This window comes from Acinonyx jubatus, chromosome D3 (assembly GCF_027475565.1).
Source record: "Acinonyx jubatus isolate Ajub_Pintada_27869175 chromosome D3, VMU_Ajub_asm_v1.0, whole genome shotgun sequence".
Lineage (NCBI taxonomy): Eukaryota > Metazoa > Chordata > Mammalia > Carnivora > Felidae > Acinonyx > Acinonyx jubatus.
In genome coordinates, this window is record NC_069392.1 from 91,434,741 (window position 1) to 91,455,867 (window position 21,127).

At 55.5% G+C, this 21,127-nt stretch overlaps 1 protein-coding gene and 1 long non-coding RNA gene across 3 annotated transcripts in view; one reads left to right on the forward strand and one right to left on the reverse strand.

The window, feature by feature from the left end:
- Positions 1–7,932, forward strand: part of SALL3 (spalt like transcription factor 3) — a 21,042-nt gene extending 13,110 nt beyond the window's left edge. Inside the window, exons 2-4 of one of the 2 annotated variants that reach the window (XM_053206075.1) lie at positions 1–1,253; positions 1,470–1,810; positions 3,700–7,932. The exon at positions 1–1,253 is cut by the window's left edge and continues 1,663 nt beyond it. In XM_053206075.1, coding sequence (XP_053062050.1) covers positions 1–1,253; positions 1,470–1,810; positions 3,700–4,131 — 2,026 coding nt within the window. In that variant the 3' untranslated portion in view covers positions 4,132–7,932. Of the gene's footprint in view, positions 1,811–3,699 lie in introns of both variants that reach the window. The other variant, XM_053206074.1, reaches the window with a different exon arrangement.
- Positions 7,933–17,864: 9,932 nt separating this feature from the next.
- LOC113602369 (uncharacterized) lies at positions 17,865–20,720 on the reverse strand. Its single transcript, XR_003423799.2, has 2 exons — positions 20,524–20,720; positions 17,865–18,216 (listed from the first exon to the last, which is right to left on the reverse strand). It is a non-coding gene; the product is annotated as an uncharacterized LOC113602369 (long non-coding RNA).
- Positions 20,721–21,127: the final 407 nt, after the last annotated feature.

A 21,127-nucleotide genomic window follows, 5' to 3' on the forward strand; every position in this document is an offset into this window, starting at 1 on the left:
CGAGTGCACGTCCCTGTCCCCCGGCCTCAACAGCTCCGAGTCGGGCGTCCCCGGGACCGCCGAGTCCCCGCAGCCAGCGCTCAGCGGCTCCTCGCTGACCAAACCCGAGCCCGCGGGCCTGCCCGGCACCAACGGCAGGGCAGGGGACGTCCCCGCCGGCGGGCAGGCCTCCGCCGCGCTGGCAGACGGCAGCATCTGCACGGGCCTCTGCAGCCCCGTGCTCCCGGCCGGCTCCGACCAGTTCAAGGCCAGGTTTCCCTTCGGGGGGCTGCTCGACTCCATGCAGACGTCCGAGACCTCGAAGCTCCAGCAGCTGGTGGAGAACATCGACAAGAAGATGACGGACCCCAACCAGTGCGTCATCTGCCACCGCGTGCTGAGCTGCCAGAGCGCCCTGAAGATGCACTACCGGACGCACACGGGGGAGAGGCCGTTCAAGTGCAAGATGTGCGGGCGCGCCTTCACCACCAAGGGCAACCTGAAGACGCACTTCGGGGTGCACCGGGCCAAGCCGCCCCTGCGGGTGCAGCACTCCTGCCCCATCTGCCAGAAGAAGTTCACCAACGCCGTGGTCCTGCAGCAGCACATCCGGATGCACATGGGCGGCCACATCCCCAACACGCCGCTGCCCGACGGCTTCCCGGACGCCATGGACGCCGAGCTGCCCTGCGACGGCAGGACCGCCGAGGCCCTGAGCGGCTACGACGACGACGCGGACGAGAACTCCATGGAGGACGACGCCGAGCCGCGGGAGCCGGCCGGCGACCCGGCCAAGCCGCTGCTGCCCTGCGCGGGCTCCTGCCCGCCCTCGCCCCCCTCCGTCATCTCCAGCATCGCCGCCCTGGAGAACCAGATGAAGACGATGGACCCGGCCGCGAGCTGCCCGCAGCTGGCCGCCCTGAGGTCCGTGGAGAACGGGTCCGGGGACAGCGACCGCCTGAGCAACGACTCCTCATCGGCCGCGGGCGACCTGGAGAGCCGGAGCGCGGGCAGCCCGGCCCTGTCGGAGTCCTCGTCCTCCACGCGTGCCCTGTCGCCCATGAACAGCCACAGCGAGAGCTTGCACTCCAAGTCCCCGGGGCTCAGCGCCCAGGAGGAGCCGCAGGAAACGCCGCTAAAGACCGAGAGGCCGGACAGCCCCCCCGCCGCCCCCGAAAACGGAGGCGCGCTGGACCTCACGGCGGCCCAGCCCGGCCGGCCGGCCGGCAAGGAGGAGGCCCCCTTTAGCCTGCTGTTCCTGAGCAGAGATCGGGGTAAGTGTCCGGGCGCCGTGTGTGCCGTGTGCCGCAAGCCCTTCGCGTGCCGGAGCGCGTTGGAAATCCACCACCGCAGCCACACCAAGGAGCGCCCGTTTCTCTGTGCGCTCTGCGGCCGCGGCTGCTCCACTAGGGGGAATTTAAAGCAGCACTTGCTGACGCACGCGTTGAGCGCGCCGCGTCCTCAGTCGTTTGACCCCGACTTTGCCCTAGGTCCCGGCCAGACCACCGCTAGCCTGGTCGCCGGCCCCGCGCCCGCCGCCATCAAAATGGAAGTGAACGGGCACAGCAGGGCCATCGCGCTGGGCGAGGGCCCGCCGCTGCCGGCTGCCGTGCAGGTGCCCCCCGGGCCCCCGGCCGTGATGGGCCCCGGCCTCGCGCCCATGCTGGCCCCCCCGCCACGCCGGGCGCCCAAGCAGCACAACTGCCAGTCGTGCGGGAAGACCTTCTCGTCGGCCAGCGCCCTGCAGATCCACGAGCGCACGCACACCGGGGAGAAGCCCTTCGGCTGCACCATCTGCGGGAGGGCCTTCACCACCAAGGGCAACCTGAAGGTAAGGCGGGAGGCAGGGGCCGGCTGAGCGCGGGGGGGGGGGGGGGGGGGGGGGGGGGGGGGGGGAGGGGCTCAGCCCGCCAAGTCTCCCCACCCACTTCAGGTGCTGCAGGCAGGGCCTCTGCTGTGATCCGGGGGGGCAGAGGTGCTGGGGACCCCCCTCCAGTAGCGAGGCACATGGCCATGTCGTGTTGCGTGTGCCTGTGTCTAAAGTGCACACGTGTTTGTGCGTGAACTTAGCGGGGGCATGCGTATCATGTAGCGGTGGTGAAGGGCTGGCTTTTCAGTGCAGGCCCGGCCCCCCGAGGGGCTGGAGGAGGCTGTGGGGGATGACCACACAGGGTAAGGGGGGGCTGGAGGAGGCTGTTGGGGGGGGTGACCACACGGGTTAAGGGGGGGCTGGAGGAGGCTGTGGGGGGATTACCACATGGGGTGGGGGTGTAGCCTTTGGGGGGTGACCACACGGGGGGGGGGGGCTGGAGGAGGCTGTGGGGGGATTACCACATGGGGTGGGGGTGTAGCCTTTGGGGGGTGACCACACGGGGGGGGGGCTGGAGGAGGCTGTGGGGGGATTACCACATGGGGTGGGGGTGTAGCCTTTGGGGGGTGACCACACGGGGGGGGGGGGGCTGGAGGAGGCTGTTGGGATGACCACATGGGGTGGGGGTGTAGCCTTTGGGGGGTAACCACATGGATGGGGCTAGAGGAGGCTATTGGGGGGGTGACCACATGGGGTGGGGGTGCAGCCTTTGGGGGGTGACCACAGAGGAGTGGGGGGGGTTGGAGGAGGCTGTTGGGGTGACCACACGGGGGGGGCTGGAGGAGGCTACTGGGGTGGTGACCACATGGGGTGGGAGCTGGTACAGGCTGTTAGGGGGTGACCACATGGGGTTGGGGGGGCTGGAGGAGGCTGTTGGGGTGACCACACGGGGGGTGCTGGAGGAGGCTACTGGGGTGGTGACCACACGGGGTGGGGGCTGGCACAGGCTGTTGGGGGGATGACCACACAAGCTTTGCTCTTGGGCAGCAGTCCCGGGACCCGGTGCAGTCCCAAATGTGGTAGAACATGGCTTTTAAACACTCCCATAAGACACAAATAACAAATCCTGTTCAGAGGCCAGGCTTCGTCCTGGTTTTGTCCGTGGCTGCCAGCAGGGGCTGGGGGCATTTCGCGAGAAGCCTCCTGGCCTGACGGCCAGAGGGGAACAGCCCAGGGTAGTGCTCACGTTTTCAGGTGACCACACCATACGTGTTCCATGGAAGGTGAAGTGTGGACAGGACATTAGATGAGTGTTTGTAGAGAAACACGCCTCTTTCTGTCCATGTCACAGGCCTGTCCGGGCTCCGGAGTCCTCTTCAGAGACTCTGGAAAGCTCCCCACCTGGGGCTGCTCCTTAGGGCTGGGACGTGAGCCACCTGAGGTCTCTGCTGGCCCCAGGTGCCCCTTCCACGTTTGGGAGAAAGCCACCAAACAGGCCCAGTGAAGCAGGAGTGCAAACACGGCGTCGCGGAGGCCAGGGGAGAGGACTGAGGGGCGGGGCTGTGTGCCCTCCGAGCTCTGGAGCCTTCCCGGGTGGCCTTCGGACTTTGCACCTCGTGGGGGAGTTACCCCGTCAAGCTCATCAGCTGAAAGAAACTCGAGAACGTATCGGCCGGTCTTGCTTTTTGTGTTTCATAAAAAGAAATGTCACGCATTAAAGTATAAGCCGCTCAGAAAAGCCCACCCAACAATGTTTGGTGTCCCCAGACCGATGCTCAGAGCGGGGAACAGAAGCCCAGTTCCGAAACCGTCGTGCTGGGTGTCTGGGTGACACGTGGGAAGCGTAGGACAGGCACGCACCTGCCTCCGTGCCGGGCTTACTTGTGCCTGTCTCCGTGTCTCTCACGCAGGTGCACATGGGCACACACATGTGGAACAACGCCCCCGCGAGGCGTGGCCGCCGCCTGTCAGTGGAAAACCCCATGGCTCTGCTAGGTGGCGACGCTCTGAAGTTTTCGGAAATGTTCCAGAAGGATCTGGCAGCACGAGCGATGAACGTTGACCCCAGCTTCTGGAACCAGTATGCCGCGGCTATCACAAACGGTCTCGCCATGAAGAACAACGAGATCTCTGTCATCCAGAATGGCGGCATTCCCCAGCTCCCAGTAAGTCTCGGTGGAAGTGCTATCCCCCCGCTGGGTTCCCTGACCGCTGGGATGGACAAAGCACGCACCGGCGGTAGTCCGCCCATTGTGAGTTTGGACAAAGCAAACTCGGAAACGGGAGCCAGCCGTCCGTTCACGAGGTTTATCGAGGATAACAAGGAGATCGGTATTAATTAGCTGTGCGCGCGGCCTGGCCTGTCCCTCCGTCCCACGCGCACACCGTCCAGCGCGACCGTCAGGCTGTGCAGCCGTGCGTCCGAGTTCTCCTTAAAATTTTACCCGTAGTAGAAAACGCGTTCACTGTGTGGCTGCTGGAAGGTTGTCTCGTAAGCTCTGCATGGTACTTCTTTCCACGGTGAGCTGGACTGTTCTTGGGGACCCTGTAACCTCCTAAATACGTTTAAGTCAAAAAGAAGTCCTTGTAAAACCGCCTTGGGAATGGAAAGGGCTCACACCACACCCGGTTGGTTCCTCCCCGAACCTAATACCGTCCCCCTCCCCCCACCCCCGCACCAGAGGAGAAAGGGGTCGCCTGTGCTGTTCCAGCGACACTCACTCGAAGGTTTTGTTCGAATTAGTTAGAAACTTGAACTCTGTTTTTAGACTATTAACTGAAAGATGTGGTCCGGTACCCCCAGCGCTGTGTCTTACGACAGTACCTTTGTCTGTAGTATTTATAATGTTAAGATTATGCGGGTAACAGATAATACAGCCCCAACTTTAAAGGAAGCTTTTGTACTGCAGAATACATCTGGCCGTGTGATGATTTTTTTTTTAAAGCAGAATTTGTTTTACTATAAATGAGTTATTTCAATGCAGGCAAATAGTGAAGTTACACTGGGAAAGACGGCATGCTCTCGTGTGCAAGTACCTGTCAGTGACCACGCTTTTCTTCTGTTTCTTTCTTTCTTTTTTTTTTTTTTTTTTTAACTTAAATGTTTGTAGCTGCTATGTGGACAATTGTTCCCTAGTGTGGTCTGTAGCCCAGCGACTGGGAACAAGTTACAGACAAACGTCACCGTAAATTATTCACAACATTATAAGCAGTTGTGAGGAAATATTTCACGTTATCAAAGCTGTACAATAAAAAGGTAATGTTTGTATAATGTGGTTGCAAACTCTTAATTTATACTATTGCACTTTTAGTATTTTGTATTAGAGAGGTTTGTCTATAATTTGAAGCTTAAAAAGATGTAAAGTATTTTATAAATAGTACTTTGGTTTAAGGAAAATGAAAAACTGTTACAGTTTCTTGTTTTGTCTTAAGGTCAAACAACATGAGAAATCTGTGCCACTGAGACAGAAAAGCCACCAGGATTTGTCTGTTCCTCAGTCAACTAGGGCCTGCCACTTCCTAAATTAAAATGATTTATTTAACTTTTCTACGAAGCCCGTTGAAAAGCCTGACCACCCCTGACACAGCTTTGATGAATTAATCATAGGCCCGTGGCACCGAAACGGCGGGAACTCACCTAGAGACCGCGTGGGTGCCATTTCAGTGTCCTCTCTTTTCTTCACACGCCCCGGACCAGATTTCCACCGCTCCCCGTGTGCAGTAAAGTGGGGAGAGATAGCAGAGGTCTGGCGGTGTCATCAGTGGTAACTGGGACCTTGTCTGAGTCCCGATTTATTTATTATCTTCTCAGATGAGAACAAAGCACAATGTCATCTAACTGCTCAAAATCCAGCCTGAAGCTGCTGACGAGGTTTGAGTTGCTTGGCGCGAGGCAGGGCCCCGGGGCAGGGGGGGTGCTGGGCGGCGGGCGGGGTGGGCACCTGCGACGCCGCGGCCCGCCTTCTACCTCATTCTGTGCGTTGGGTGGCCTGTCCGGCCGCGTCCCTCCCGAGATGTCGCGGGCGGCTGGGTGGCGCTGGGGTCGTGCGCCCCGAAGAAGGGACCGGATGGCAGTGACTTCCCGGCTAACGTGGAGAAGTAGGACGATGTTCCCAGCACGACAACAGCCATAGAGTCAGGTCGTGACCTTGAACAGAAACAGGTGCGAAGACTCCTCATCAGCAGACTGAGCTGTTTCTTCCCGTCGGATGGAGCATGGTCCCCCCCCTACCCCCGCCCAGCTCTGCTTCCCTCGGCCAGAGGGGCCATCCCTTCTCGGGAGACGGGGCGGGGGCCTCGGCCCGGCCACGTGGCACTACTGGCCTTCAGCGGTTGAATGTTTTTATTATTTATGTGTCCTCTTTGGTGTGAGTTTTGGGTTTGGGTTTTGGTTAGTAGTTGGTACCGTGTGATGCTCTCTCTTCTCCCAGAAGGATGTGTATATAACTTAAGGGAAAAGAAATGTAAAGTGTTGTAAATAAGATGGCTTGTGAAGGGACCGCGAGACGCGCCCCTGCGTCTTCAGGACCAGGCCGTCCCTCTCTGTGTGGTGAAGAGAGACACTATTTTTCTATTGCAGCACCATGTAGGGCCGGGGCCCCGGAGCCAGCCGGCGCTCTTACCAAGATCCAATATTTTTTATGATAAACCTGTGGCTCGACACATCTACTGATTGAAATGGATGTCTTAGTCTAGGTGACTATTTTTGTCATATGGAAATGAATAAAATGCAGGATGTAATCTTATCTCTGAATCGCGTTCCTTGATTATTCAAATGGAAAAAAGTGGGACTTGGGGTTACGGTCGTTAATGGTGGATGTATATCCGTGGTGTTTCTCCGAGGAAAGTCAACGAGGGTTGACAGCTTAGATTTGAGCAATAGCTAAATGTATCTCAACTGGTCTTGAAATTTTTATTTTTCACTTTTTTCTAAAATAAAAATGCAACCTCCTAATCGTGGATTTTTTTTTTACATCTGTGACGGAAGACGATGTGGTAGAAAACGCCTACCCGTTAGAGCCTTGGCGGTGGCCACAAATGACTACCCTCCCAACTGCCTTCCCATCCTCAACGCTGAGTGCCAGTGTTGGCTCTTCGGATCGCTTCGCAGATACGCGGCTGTGCATCGAACCACATTGTAGGCGCGGGAAGGAAGGGGTGCGCGGTTCACGACACTGTGTGTCCACCACCAGCACCTTCGTCTGTTAGCTCCCGAGGGAGGATGTCTTTACCATAAAGGAAGCTTTACCTCCCCGGTAACATTTGAGGAGACGTAAAACTTTAAATAATTTAACAGCTCCTGGTTTCAACAGGCGTGATGCATTTCTTTTTTCGATAACTACTGATAGCTAGAAATAGTTTTTGCCTGGGAGGTGGGGGGTCCTTGCAAAGCACGGGTGAGGACCCTAACCACCGAACTAACTGCCCAGGTCAGCCTCCCCAGCACAAAACCCTCCACCTTAGGGATGGACCCAGGCTGGTTTCAGTGCTGGGGTGGAAATTTTGAAACATGAGCCAAGTCAGACAGTAAATTCAGTTTGTGTTTTAAAATGGTGAAATAAAGGTTCCTGTATTTAAAATAATATAAATTACAATGCAGGGAAAACGTGATCTGCTTATTTTGAAAACATTTCTAGTGTAAAGCCAGGGGCGTTTCAGCTTAACAAGCCCGGGTTTTCGCTTGCTCCTGACGTCAGCTCCACGTGGCGCAGACCGCGCGTCAACCGTAAATGCCAACGACCCCTGAGAATTATTTATTTAAATATATTCCTATTCTGGGTTCATTACGGGAACCAGTAACGTTTCAAACTAATTAAAAAGTATTGCTGAAGGGCTAAAAAGCAATCGTTTCTAAACTCTGCGCTGTTTAATTTTATCCCCTCGGAAGCGAGAAGGCCGTGGCCCCCGCCTGCTGTTGCTTTGTGCGTGGCCGCCGCGGCCGGGCCCCGACCCCAGCTTCCCGAAGCCCCGACACACGTCAGGCCTATCTCCTCACTGCCGGGCCGCGTGCGCATCCCCAGCCCGACCATCTCCGGGTCGCCGTGTTTGTTGGCTGCCTGTCTGATGCCACGGAAGCCCGGAGGCCTCGCGGCTTTCCTCTGGTGCACGCTTGGAGCAGCGTGATCGTGTCACATACGTGCAGCCCCGTGGCCAGCCTGTCACCTGGCGAGCATGCCGGGCCTTTTGTGTTAAAATCCTGAGCTGGTTTGCTGGTGACTGGTGCCGAGGTGGGAGCGGGCACTCGTTTCTTCCTCTGAAAGGCCTTCCCGCCGCCGCGCCTCGTGGAGAAACGCGCCCCGAGACGGTTCCGTTTAGCGGGTCTGTTGGCTGACTTCGGTCTACGGAACGTCCTGTACAAAGCGAGGGAGAACGTTAAATTACCCTTGTTGTCCTCGCCTCGCTGGGAAGTACTGGCGTTACTTGAGCGTCCTTCCCGCAGGGAGGACGTTAAAATGCAACCGCCAGGCACGGTTCCCGTGGTGGCGCTCACACCTTTGTCCCCAGTTGACAGGCGTGTGGCGTGTTGGCGCACCGGGCGGGGCCACGGCGAAGGACACGGGGGCACCGGGCTGGGCCGACCCTCACACCCTGCTCCCTTTTCTGTACGCAGGGTAGAATTTGGTGGCATTAAAACCCTCTCCAGGTCTAAAATCAGGGTGGTTTGTTTGTTGTCGTTTGGAAAGAACTACCACTAGTGTTTAGCTTCCTTTTTCCTCCCCAAATTCACTAGGCAAGTCTACAGTGTTTAGAGGGAGAGAAGATACAAATGATTACCTGAGAACATAAATGTGAAAACTCTCCTATAAACGACTTTGCTAAAGAAAATCCGTGGAATCATTTGTGGACCATGAAAAAATGTGTTGGTATCTCTATTTTAAATCGTGGAATTTATTGAAGCTTTTTGAACTGCAACTATATTTAAGGTAAAATAAAGGCGAGCTCTGTGAACATCGTGATTACTGCGTTTCCTACGAAGAGAGTCTTTTCTAAATGATTAGCTTTTTGTCACATGTGTTGCCCACGCAGGTGCGCATACGGTTCCTCGTCAAGATTATACACGGATACACATACCGTATACACGTATACCGTGTGCGTATACACGTATTCAAAAGAGTATGCCGTTGAAAGCAATGCTTGTTTCTTAACGGTTGTTTCTAGTACAAGATCAGAGAACGTGAACTATTCCCTTGGGTTTCCCTGTCCTAATTGTAACCATGTCTGCAGGTTTTGGTCTGACTTGGGAGTCGTCACAGGTTGTATTGACACGGCTCCGTTTGTGGGTCCTCTGCTCGTGACTGAGTTCAGTGTTTGCCCGAGCGCTGCGTTACAGGGGGAGGAGAACCAGAACATGGGCGAGGCGGGGGCAGAGAGCTGGCGCTGGGTCCCGTTGTGCCCGTGCCCTCCGTGTCCCTGAGATGAAGGGACCCCGGGCCCTGCCCTGCGGAGAGGAGCTGCGGCCTGCCCGTGAGGCACTCCCTGGGTATGATTCACATGTGGAAATAAACGTCTGATCTCAGGAGTTCCAAACGTGATTATTCGTGAACACGGGGGTTCTGCAAACCCTCCAACTGCTCTCAAAGTTGGCACGGTACACAAATTTTTAACTTATAGAATGACACATAAACTGGAATTTTCACAGCCAGGCGTGACTTATTTCCCTCAGTGGCTGTCCTGGCACCCCAGGTGGCCACTAATTCTGTTTATTTTCTTTCTAGCCTAATTTAAAGGACTTGTGAATTTTAATAACTTTAGGTTAGGTACGTAATGTCTAATACAAAGGTCTTAACATTTCTTCTACAACTAGCAGATTTTGTTTTTATCACACGCAGGATACACGAAACATTTCCATTTTACTTTTCCTATTTGTTTTCTGAAGGACGACGTAAAAACAGCTCTTCTGACCTAGAATTACCCGGAAGAAACGTGTCACGGCCTCCCACGACGGCACCGCTAAGGGGCGCCGGCAGGCTCGGGGACCGTATTTTCCACGCTTCAGACGGTAAGAGTCGTAGGGATCCCTAGTGGAAAGTACGTCAAACCTCCCCACACATTCCGATGCTGTAAAGATAAATTAGGTTTTGAATCTTACATCCGTTTCCCTTCACAAATAAGCCTGGAGTTGCCGTGTTTTCCGCGGGGGATCATCTGGTCTCGTCACGGCTCAGGCAGGGGCGGCCTGTGCACGGAGCTGTTCCCGTGCAGGCTTACCGTGCCTTACTCCGTCTTCTGCTTGGCTTTGCTTTGGGATTTTTAGTAACAGCGTTCGGGGCTGCGGCGGGCGGGACTCGACGTGCGGGGCCCGGGGCCGCCCACAGGAGAGTTCTGTAGCCCCGGGGTTCCATCTTTGCGCTTCAAAACGTTTTACTGAGCACACGGAAGACGCAGGTCTTGTGCAGGCAGCCTCTTAAAGGTGAACAGCGGTTCTGTGATCTGGCATCCGTCGCAGACACACGTGCTGAGAACGAGTCAGACCGGCCCATGACCTCACCCGAGGAACGGCTTACCAAAGAAGCTGATCTGGAAACTGTGCCAGCGATGGAAGAAGACACGAACTGTAAAAAAATCACCAGCGTCTCAGAGTTTTATTTGTCGCGTTAACCTCCTAGATTTTCAGTCAGGAGCTACAGGCAATTTGGGAAAACGAGCTTTACCAATTAATATTTGCGAATGGCTCATTGTTCCCGAGGAAAACTCCAAACGTAATTTTCATACTCTCAGTGCACCCGGCACTTGAAGATCGCCCGGTGGGTTCTTGGCTGGAGCAGTTCTTGTAAGTCGTTCGTTCGTGAGTAATTCCTGGCTATCGGAAGACTCTCCCTTACATGTTCCCCTGTGTCGTCTGTCTGTCACCCGGAACTCCCCGGGCTTGGCGTTCCCATCTCTCAGTTTACCTTTAGGCCTTGACCCTTCAGCTTGTCCGCTGCTGTGCCAAGGACTACACACGAGATCGAGTGGTGTTTGTTTTTTAAGACCTTCTCCTTTTTTTAAGTTTTTATTTTTTTATTTTGAGAGAGAGAGAGAGAGAGAAAAGCGTGAGCAGGGGAGGGGCAGAGAGAGAATCCCAAGCAGGCTCCGCACTGTCCGTGCAGAGCCCGACGCGGGGCTCCGACTCCCGAATCGTGAGACTGTGACCTGAGCCCCGGTCGGACGCTTGACCAGCCGAGCCCCCCGGGTGCCCCTGGAAGAGCAGGTTTTAAATCACAATCAGAATTCGGTCATTTTTAAGGGTGGTCTCTCGGGCTAGGCTCTGAACCCGGTCATCCGTGTCTTCCGATGGTCCTGAATTAGGTTCTCGGTTTTAGAAACGCAGGCTCCGTGGTCCTCGACATGAAAATCATGGCTGGTCTTGGTATTTAACTGAAGACAAGTTGAGGGTTTTCTCATGAGCCCATGAGCCCTGACGAGGGGAACCCAGCGACGGATTAGCTTCTTGACGCTGGCTCTTAACTGCCGGCTTCCCTTTGGCTCAAACAAAGCGTCCTCAGTGGTATTCAGGCCAACGGGCCGACGCAGGAGCGTGCCTGTGGCCTTACCTAGGTAGGCCTCCACGACCCCGCCGGAAAAACGCACCTTGCTCCTGGGGCGGCAGGGAGGGGACAGAGACTGTCCGCGGTGGAGACAGCGTGTCTGCCGTCTGCCTGGGGGCCCGTGGCCCGTGCCTCCCGCTCCAGGAGCGGCGAGATGGGGAAGCGTCAGTGGAGGGTCACCGCGTCCTCGCCGGATTGGCTGTGGGAGCACCGAGAGAACTGTGGGCTGTGGAAAAGTCAGAAATGCTTTCAAAGAGTATTTGTAATCCCAGAAAGGAAGAGTCCCCGGACCCCAAGTCTAACCGTCAGGGATGAACTACAGAGAGAACATCGGTACGAGATCTTGCAGGAGGGAGACGCTGCCTGGCTCTTGATAAAGCTCGCTTCAACAGATACTCTTAAACCCGTCTTGCCCTTGCAGATCTGCGATGAAAACTAAATAGTTTTGATCTGTACTTCAGGATGTAGTGGGGGCGTCTACTTTGTCGATAAGCTGTGTGTGCCTGAGAGAGTGACCCCTCAAAGTAAGAACTTTCTAAGTAGGGCAGTTAATTCAGCTCAGGGAATATCTGTTTGTCCAGAATAACAAGTAAGGCTTTTTGAGCAGAAAATAATGCTGAGCTTAATTATTTTATTAATGCATACTCCCCGAGGTAAGGAAATGCGAGTTTTTTCTAAACTTTGTAGGCACAGATAAAGCAGTTGGAATATGTTTGCAAGGCTAGCTCGATTGTTTTATTAGAAAATATTCAATATTTCACATGCATTTAAAAATAGCATATTCAATTGCAATTATGTGTTTTCTCTACTTTTGTAATTAAAGAGATTGGAGCTTTTCCTTTGATGTATTGGGATTCCATTAGCAGAATGTTTAATGGTTTAGAGGTAGTTCCGGAATGTTTAATTCACTAGTGTGAGTACAGCCAGTCGTCTTGCGTTTCAGGATGAGGCCAACCGTTGCACAACTGTGTAGAAACCATCCGTTTCGCCGTGGGCTCTTCTGAGCTGTTGATGGTGAACTTCCCTTCCCCACTGTCACCTTTGATTTTCAAGCTAGAGTTAGTTTCCTCTAGAAACGTGAAAACAATATCAAAACATTCTCACCTTTCTGAACATATAAAATGCTTTCCAAAGTTAACAATCAAACCTAGTCTAAAACCAGCTCTCCAGCGTTCGAGTGCCCAAACAGGCAAGGAATGGGGGTGCCCCCCGGCTCTGGTGGCACCTTTGGTCTCTGGCTGGCTGTCCCCTCCACCGGGCTGGCTGCAGGGGCGAGTTGGGACTCTGTGGTCCCTCGCATGCACGTGGGCTTCTCAGGGAATTGCCCACCCAAACCATTGGCATTCTTTCTTTTCCTTTTTTTTTTTTTTTTTTAATATACTTATTTGGTTGGGGGGGGGGGGGGAGGTGGCAGGGGTGGTAAGGGACAGAGGATCCAAAGCAGGGTCCACACTGACACACAGCCCGACACGGGCCTCAAACTCCCAAACCGTGAGATCACAACCTGAGCCAAAGTCGGACTCTCAACCGACTGAGCCTCCCAGGCACCCTGGTGTTGTTTCTTTGAAGTGACATGTGTATGTGTGTATCTTTGCACATGTGGACCGGGACATACGTCCTGGAGGCGGGAAAGCCGAGGGCAGCCCTGTGCATCCCCATGGAAGGAGCACAGATGTGGCCAGGGCACCAGAGTTCAGGGTCTCAGGACACGGGGTCGTGGGGATGATGGCCCTGAGCTCGCAGGACGTCAGCTGCCTAGGAGTTCTGTGGGCCCAGACAGGCTTGCCCTCGGCCACATGTGCCCTGGTCCCTATGCACAGTTGTCCCGGCGGGTGGGGTTGCACACCCGGCCCTCTCGGCTGCAGCCAAATCATGTCGCACAGGTAGATACAAGGACGGCTGACTCGTTCCCACAGGCCTGCTGGTGGCTGCCAGGGTGGACCAGACAGAGGGATGGCCTCAGGCTGGCACACTGTCCCTATGGCCCTTCTCTGCCAGTGCAGTGGGAGACGGTGTGTCCCCCGTGCCTCACCCCGCAGCCACCAGCTTCCTGCCGCATCCCCAGGCCCTGGGCTGCCCGAGTGCTGTCTTAGAATCGACACTGCTTCGTCCCACACGTTAGCCAGTTAGGTCCCCCCTTTATTGCAAACACGCCACTCCTAGGTTCCTGCTCTGTGCTCCAGGAACGGTCCTGTCGCCAGAGGGTAGGCTCCAGTGTCTGAGCACTTGCTGCTTTGCAGGGGCAGAAAATCTGTAACGGGCGAGCTGAATCTCGAGTGTCCGCTCATCGATGAGCCAGACTGGTAAGCTCTGCTCACCGATCAGAATAACCTAAAGCATAAGGGCAAGTGTCATACACCACCCCGCAGTAGAGAGAGAGGGCTTCGAGCAACAGAAGTCTGTACCAGGGACACTTGAGGTTGATAAATATGAGCAAAGATATTTGTTCCTTCCTTCTGTAACATTCTTGACTGCATCTCTCCAAGATGACTGATTGAAGATGGATGGATGCATGGATGGATAGGCGGATGGATGGATGACAGTTGGAGGAACGGATGGATGGATGGATGGATGGATGGGTGACGGAGGAATGGATGGGTGGATGGATAGATGACACAGGTGGAGGATGGATGGACAGATGAGAGATGGTTCCTGTACTCTTGGAAGGAATAGAAATTTCAGTGAAATTGAGTACCTGTACTCAGGAACCCTTGCTTAGCTAGGAGACATCCCTGTGTTAAGACCGCACAAGGTCATGTCACTTCACCCTGCACACCGCCCCCTTTCCAACAGGTTCTCTTGAGCCTAGCAACGTTTCTGCAGCTATGTGCCTCACACCCAGATTCCTGGGCCCACCTCCGAGGCTCGGGGTAGGGCTTGAGGTTTGGGGCTCCTGGGTGATCCGTGTACCGCTGATGTAGTGACCAGAGCAGAGACTGTCTTTCATTGCCAGACTGGCCAGCCTGCCTCCCGACTGGGCGGGGGTGTTGGGCATTGAGCACTTCCTCAGCTTTGCAAATTGGTAACCTCCAGACTGCCTGGAGACCCTGTTGAGGTGCAGATTCTGGCTCAGTAGGGATTTGGGATTTCTAGCGGGTGCAGTGTGGCTGGGCTTGGAGCTGTGCTAAGCAGAGAGGGACCGGGCAGCTGTGAATGCCGCTAGAGGACGGGATTGAACCTGGGAAGCCCACCTTCATCACCACCCAAGGCACCCGGCCCCGTGCCCTTGCGCTTGGTGGCAGCTAACAGAAAATCCACCTAATAGTTCCGTGGAAGTTTATTTGTCCCGAATAACCCAAAGCCCAGAGTTCGGGAGTTGCTGGGGTCCATTCCGTTGCCAGCAGAGGCCGCCGTAGTCTGTCCTCGTGCGGCTGCCTCGTGACCTCAAGGTGGCTGCTGCTGTCCCAGGTCGTGGCTTCATGCTCCACTCAGACGAAAGGAGGGCAGGGGGCACGTGGCCTGAAGCCAACAGCCCATCTCTCTGTCAGAAAAGTGAAAGCTTTTCCGCAGACTGCACGGAGCAGACTCCCACTTCGGTCCCCTGGACTAGCCCCGTGTTCCTCAGCCACCGCTTGCCAGAAGGGGCCGAGAAAACTGGGGGTGTATGAGAGACAGCCGAGCCGGGTACCCTGCCTGAGTTGTCCCTGACATCTGCTGGTGGAATCTTCCAGAGTATGCTCTCTGCTACCCTTGCAGGTTAGGGGAGGCTGTGCCACCCCGGTCAGACCAGAGAGACCTGTGCTCCCGCTTGTTGCTCTGACCGTGGCCACGGCCCATGCTCTCCGGGGCTTAGTTTTAGGGCCTGTGCAGTGGGGGTTAGAAACCACCTCACAATGCTTCCCTGAGCTCGTGTCTGCGGCCCACCCAACAGGGGAACAGCTGTCACTTGCAAGCTCCCTCTGTCCAGAACGCCTCCCCCAGCTTTTCCCCGGGGGGGCTCACTCATGTGTTTAAGACCCACCTCTCCTGGGGCCCCCGGGGGCTCAGTCGGTTGAGCATCCGACTTCGGTTCAGGTCACGATCTCACGGTTCGTTGGTTCGAGCCCCGCGTCTGGCTCTGTGCTGAAAGCTCAGAGCCCGGAGACCGCTTCCGATTCTGTGTCTCCCTCTTTCTCTCTGCCCCCCTCCCCTACTCGTTCTGTCTCTCACAAAAATAAAAACGTTAAAAATTAAAGACAAGACAAAACAAGACCCACCCCTCCTGAAGAGGGGCCGCCAACTATTTATGAGCTTTGTGACGCGGCTACCTTCTGAAAGCACTGGTTGGGGTACTGCACCAGTCCAGGCACAACGGATGGTCTGTTTTCCTAGCAGCTTGTGTCGCGACCAGCTAAGAGAGCATGGCAGGCGTGGGGGACGGTGCCCCGAAGACCCGGGGACCCACACATCTGGACATTGGAGGTAAAGCTCAACCTCGCAAAAGGGAATGTTGGAGTTTTCCATGGGAGTTAAGTCTGATGATGTGGGGACAGGGCACAGGGGCCGCCCCTGAGCTCTGTCAGTGAAAGCAGATAGAAGCCGCTGGTTAGAAGCGGCCCTAATGGGACAGAGTCCGTGCAGGGGCCTCCCCGGGAGTCATCTGGGGGCTCGGCCCCGTCCAGCTTGGTCACCGTGCGCAGTAATCACACCACGCTGCCCTCCCCGTCCCAATGCAGTGTCACCTGCGGCCCACCCCTCCTCTGCATCTGCCGTCTGGCACCAGCACTCCTGGTCTACACGGCAGAGGGGCTCTCAGGCCCACTGCCAGTGACAAAGCCTGACACCGGGGGCCAGAGCTGTGCTGAGCTGGGAGGTGTGGAGGACAGGCGGCCCCCCCGGAGGGTCGTGGCCTGCAGGATCCATTTGTGTCCCCGAGAGCAGCGCCCCGTGTTCTGGCTCTCCCCTTCGTGGGCAAGTCATCTGTGTCGAAGCCAAGGTGTTGATGAACCGAAATTAGTGCCGTATATGCAGGAGCATTCTCGGAACTTGACGTTGGGGCAAACGAGGAAGAAAGCCGCTCTGCCCCAGAACGTCGCCATTTTCTGCCTCTTCTCGTGCCTCAGCAGCGCTCACGGACGGAATGCTGAGGGCTCTCCCTGCGGTCACAACTCTGTGTTCGGCTTAATGATACGGGGAACTGCAGATGAGGTGAGGATAACTTGAAAAGAAAAGGCATTATTGGTAAGTGCGCTGGAAGCCTTGCAAATTTGAGACGATAAATTGGAATTTTACAGGACTAATGAGTTTTTGAAAACCGTTAGCCAGGCTTGTCCAAACAGTTCTCTCCCTATTTAAGATTTTCTAAATTAGAAACTCAGAAATTTCATAGGTGTTTTGGTCCTGGAATGAACAAACAGCCAAAGTAGAAAGTGTGTTTCCATTTATTAAAGTTACATTGTATCCACTTCCATCCTGATCACAGTGTACTATTCTTACTGTAATTGGTGGTCTGTCCAGAGCACTTGCTTTATTGAGCCAAATTCTAGATACTTTGTAACCATCACTGCACTCAGCTGTCAAAAATAAGTGACTTCTAGGGGTGCCTGGGTGGCTCAGTCAGTTGAGCGTCTGACTTCGGCTCAGGTCACGATCTCACGGTTCGAGCCCCGCGTCGGACTCTGTGCTGATGGCTCGGAGCCTGGAGCCCCCTTGGGATTCTGTGTCTCCTTCTCTCTCTGCCCCTCCCCCGCTCGTGCTCTCTTTCTCAAAAATAAATAAATAAACATTTAAAAAAATGACGAGTCCTGGAGAATTCGGGCCTGCTGCCACACAGCGGCCAGTGCCTGGAGCGGGACAGCAGCTGTCCTGTAGACAAGACACCGAGGATGTCGGGTTTCCGCCTGGCCGTCCGCACTGCGGCCCTGAGGCCCGATGTGCGCCGGTGTTCATCCTCACGCGGGACCGTTGCTTTCCCTTTACCAGCATCTGCATACCTGTACTTAGCGTGCACCTGCTCTGTGACATTTGGGCTTGCACCCCGGCTGCAGGCGACGGGGCCCGTGTTCTCGGGGCGCATTCCGTCGGCCGCCTCACTCCCTGCTTCCTACCGCACAGCGAATTCTGCAGGAAAGCCTGCCACTGGCAGCTGTGACTCTGCGGGGGGGGCGGGGGGGGCTGCCCGGGTCTCTGCCCCCCTCCCACGTGCATCTGGCCCCCGTCTCTGGGCAGCAGCTCGGTTCAAACACAAATGCTCGCCTCACGTTCATCCTCCCCCGTGCCGTTTTGTTGTTTCCTTTGCCCACGCATTTTGTACTTGCCGACAGTGCAGGCAGGTGCCAAGCCGAGGTGGGGTTAGCAGAGTGGGCGCCGTGGCTCTCCCGGCCTGAGGGCTTCCTGCGAGTACTAAGCAGGCACCTGGCAACTTTGTGCCAACCAGCAGGGGCCCCAGGCTTCACGACTTGGAAACTGCAAAGGCGCCCATCTGTACAAACGGCCTGTCTCTCTGTGTCTCTCAAATAAGCAGAGAAAAACACCGTCTTCCAACAGGAAGCCAGCCTGACCCCACAAAAAACCTCCATCTTATGGAAAATGCGACCGTTTGGTAAAAATGGGTAATCAAACATTTCCTATGCTGTCAAGTAGTTTTTAATATCAACTGTGACTCTGAGGAGACAGAAAGGCACAGGGCCTGGCTCTTATCTGAAAATCTGAATAAATGTCCAGATTGAGGAGTCCTCTCCACGGCATATAAGCCAAACGTGGTCTTGAGGCCCATTTTCTTCTGACTTCCTGTCGTGGAACAGCGTAGGAAGCAGGACAGAACAGAAGCCGGGCAGACACCTGAAAACAGCGGCTGAAACTGTTGTGACGCCAGCGTTACACGTACGCCTCCCAATTGTCGTGCCTCACTCGGCTTCCCACAATGACACCGATGGCAGGGTCCCTCCAAATAGATGACTTTTTACGCTGAATCCATTCGGTCTGTAAGAAACAGAAACGAGATCCGACAGCTGCGTGAAGCCGGAAGCACTTCTGGTGGTGTCACTGTTTAGGACGTGCTGCTCCCTATGTTCGCGTTCCCATTACTGAGAAAAATTTCTGCCCAGAGAGGTGGTGTTTTGTGAGTTATGGTGACTGGATAAACCCTAAGAAAGAACAGCGTGACTCATCAGCCGCGTCCAAAACGCCCGCCCCCAGCAGAGGGCAGGTGCCCTCGCTGTCCCTCCCGACAGCGTCTCCGCTACCCGCCATCGCTTTCGAGCTTCCTTCAGCCGGGGTGATTTCTGGGGGTGACCAGCCACCTGGCCCAGGGCTCCCGGGGGCCCCACCAGCTTAAATAACGACGTGTCCAGTTATCTGTCCGTTCGGACAAACATGAGGTTCTGTGATGAAACACGCATATTTATTTATTTATTTTATTGAAAACAGTTGTTTAAAGTTTATTCATTTATTTTGAGAGAGAGAGACAGAGAGCCTGTGGGAGCAGGGGAGGGGCAGAGAGAGAGGGAGACAGAGAATCCCAAGGAGCCTCCTCACTGTCCATGCAGAGCCTGATGAGGGACTCGAACTCAAGAACTGTGAGACCATGACCTGAGCGGAAATCAAGAATCAGACGCTTAACTGACTGAGCCACCCAGGCGCCCCGAAACATGCATATGTAAGCCAGGCTCAGAGCGAGGCTCTCTGGACACCAGCATGCTGATTGCACCGGCAACCGTGGGCCGGCCAGTGCTCCCTGGGGGTCTCCCCAACACCCAGTCACGTCGACGTCCTCCCGAGACATCAGCACAGAGGTCTGGCGCTCAGAGGCCCGTGCACAGTAGGATTTGAACTCGGGCCCGGAACCCAGACTTGCACACCATTCTTTTCTCATACAGGAACAGAGGAGGACTCTCCTTTATAAGGAAACTGAAATGGGAGAATTCTCTGAGCCAGCCACATAACAAGGCCGAGGCCGGGCGCTGCTGGGTTCCTGTGTGAGAAGGTACGAGGCACGCCTGTGACTGCGTAAGCTGCCCATCTCTGGGGGATGGTCCTCTGAGTACAAACAGCAAAGCCGTGTGAACCCCGGCGTGTTCGTGCTGGCAGGATCGTGGTCTGATCTGACTTGGCTAATCTCATCCACATCACTGGATCCTTATTTGAAAACAGACGTGATCTTGAGCTGCCGGTACTCAGGTCCTGGGACAAAGGAAGGACACGACCTGCAGCCTCCTGAGGACTAAGGTCTCACGGGTCCTGGGGCCGAACAAGAACAGCGGAGAAAACCAGGGGCCTGAGTAAAGTACGGGCCTTCGGGTGCCATAACGCATTGGCGGTCTCATTAATTGTAGCAAACGTACTACACCGACGTAAAACGTCACAGAAACTAGACGTAGGGCATATGGAGAATAATCTGTACTATCTTTGCGGTTTTTCTATAAATCTAAATCCGTTTTAAAATAAACCTTTATTGGGGCGCCTGGGTGGCGCAGTCGGTTAAGCGTCCGACTTCAGCCAGGTCACGATCTCGCAGTCCGGGAGATCGAGCCCCACGTCGGGCTCTGGGCTGATGGCTCGGAGCCTGGAGCCTGTTTCCGATTCTGTGTCTCCCTCTCTCTCTGCCCCTTGCCCGTTCATGCTCTGTCTTCTCTCTCTGTCCCAAAAATAAATAAACGTTGAAACAAAAATTTAAAAAAATTAAAAAATAAAAATAAAAATACACCTTTATTTAGAGTCAACTAAAAACTGAACTGAGCCGAGTCATGTGCTCTGTCATGGGTGGTGAGGGAAGCTAGGGAATCTCTCCCAGAAATACAGAGACGATGCACAGATATAAGCATCTGGATACATTCTGGGGGTTGCCTGACCCCAGGTCACAAGCCGTCTCCCGCACGGACAGAAGAGAGGGGCACTGGATGGGCCCCCGGAAGCAGACGGCGAGGGAGAGACGGAGCGGGATGTGTTCTGCGATCTTTTCTGTGACCTGTTTGGTTGTCACACAGATTCTGCCACCTCAGGCGGCAGCCAGGCTGGACCCGCGCGGGTCCTGGGAGCCCGCGGTTCAGCGACAAACCCAGGTGGTTCCTCCAAGCCTCTGGCTAAAGCTCGCTGGCCGCCTCCACACCCCCTGCGAGTGAGCGTCTACGACTGGTGTGCAGTTAGAGCAGGCCTCCAACTGACCTCCCTACCGGGTGACAGGTGTCTCAAAGTTCCAAAGTGACCTCAAATCGAGCCTCCTGGGAATGTTTCAGGGAATTCTGGTACCAACAGCACGCGATTTCTGCGTAATGCACATCATCCGCCCACCGTTTTTCATGGCGCCTTCGGTACATGCTTGTGTCCCGAAAGTTTTCTTCACAGACCGAGCGATCCTCGTTTTCGGAAGACGTGGTCTTGCAACGTCCTGCGAGCGTCCCTAACACAGCCACGGCCTGAAATTGTGGCCAACGCCTGCCGCCACGTGACTGTGCGGGAACAGCTCCGGCCCGAGCGCCGCACGAGGCTTCCGACGCGCGTCACTTCCCGGAAGCACGTGAGCGGAGAGGGTCTCGCGAAATCGTGCCCGGTTCCCGGCGGACAGCGCGCGGTGACGCGCCAAGCGAGCGCCGCGCGGTGCCCACAGACGGCTGACCGCCCCCCCCCCCTTCTGACACCTTCCCCCTCGCTGATCGTGGCCACCGCGCGGCAAGGACGTCGCCAGGGCAGCAAGTACCGCCACCTGGCGACATGCACGTGCACGCTGACGATCAAGAGGAAAACCGCTGTCTGTCCGTTTCTCTGACGGAAAAGCGGCAGGTCGACGCGAGCGCTGCCATTTTGTGTTGCTCCGAGCGACAGGGCTGCCGGGAGGCGTCAGAGGGAGACGGGAGCTCACGTCGGCGTGGTGCAATTCGGTGACTCTGCAGAGCGA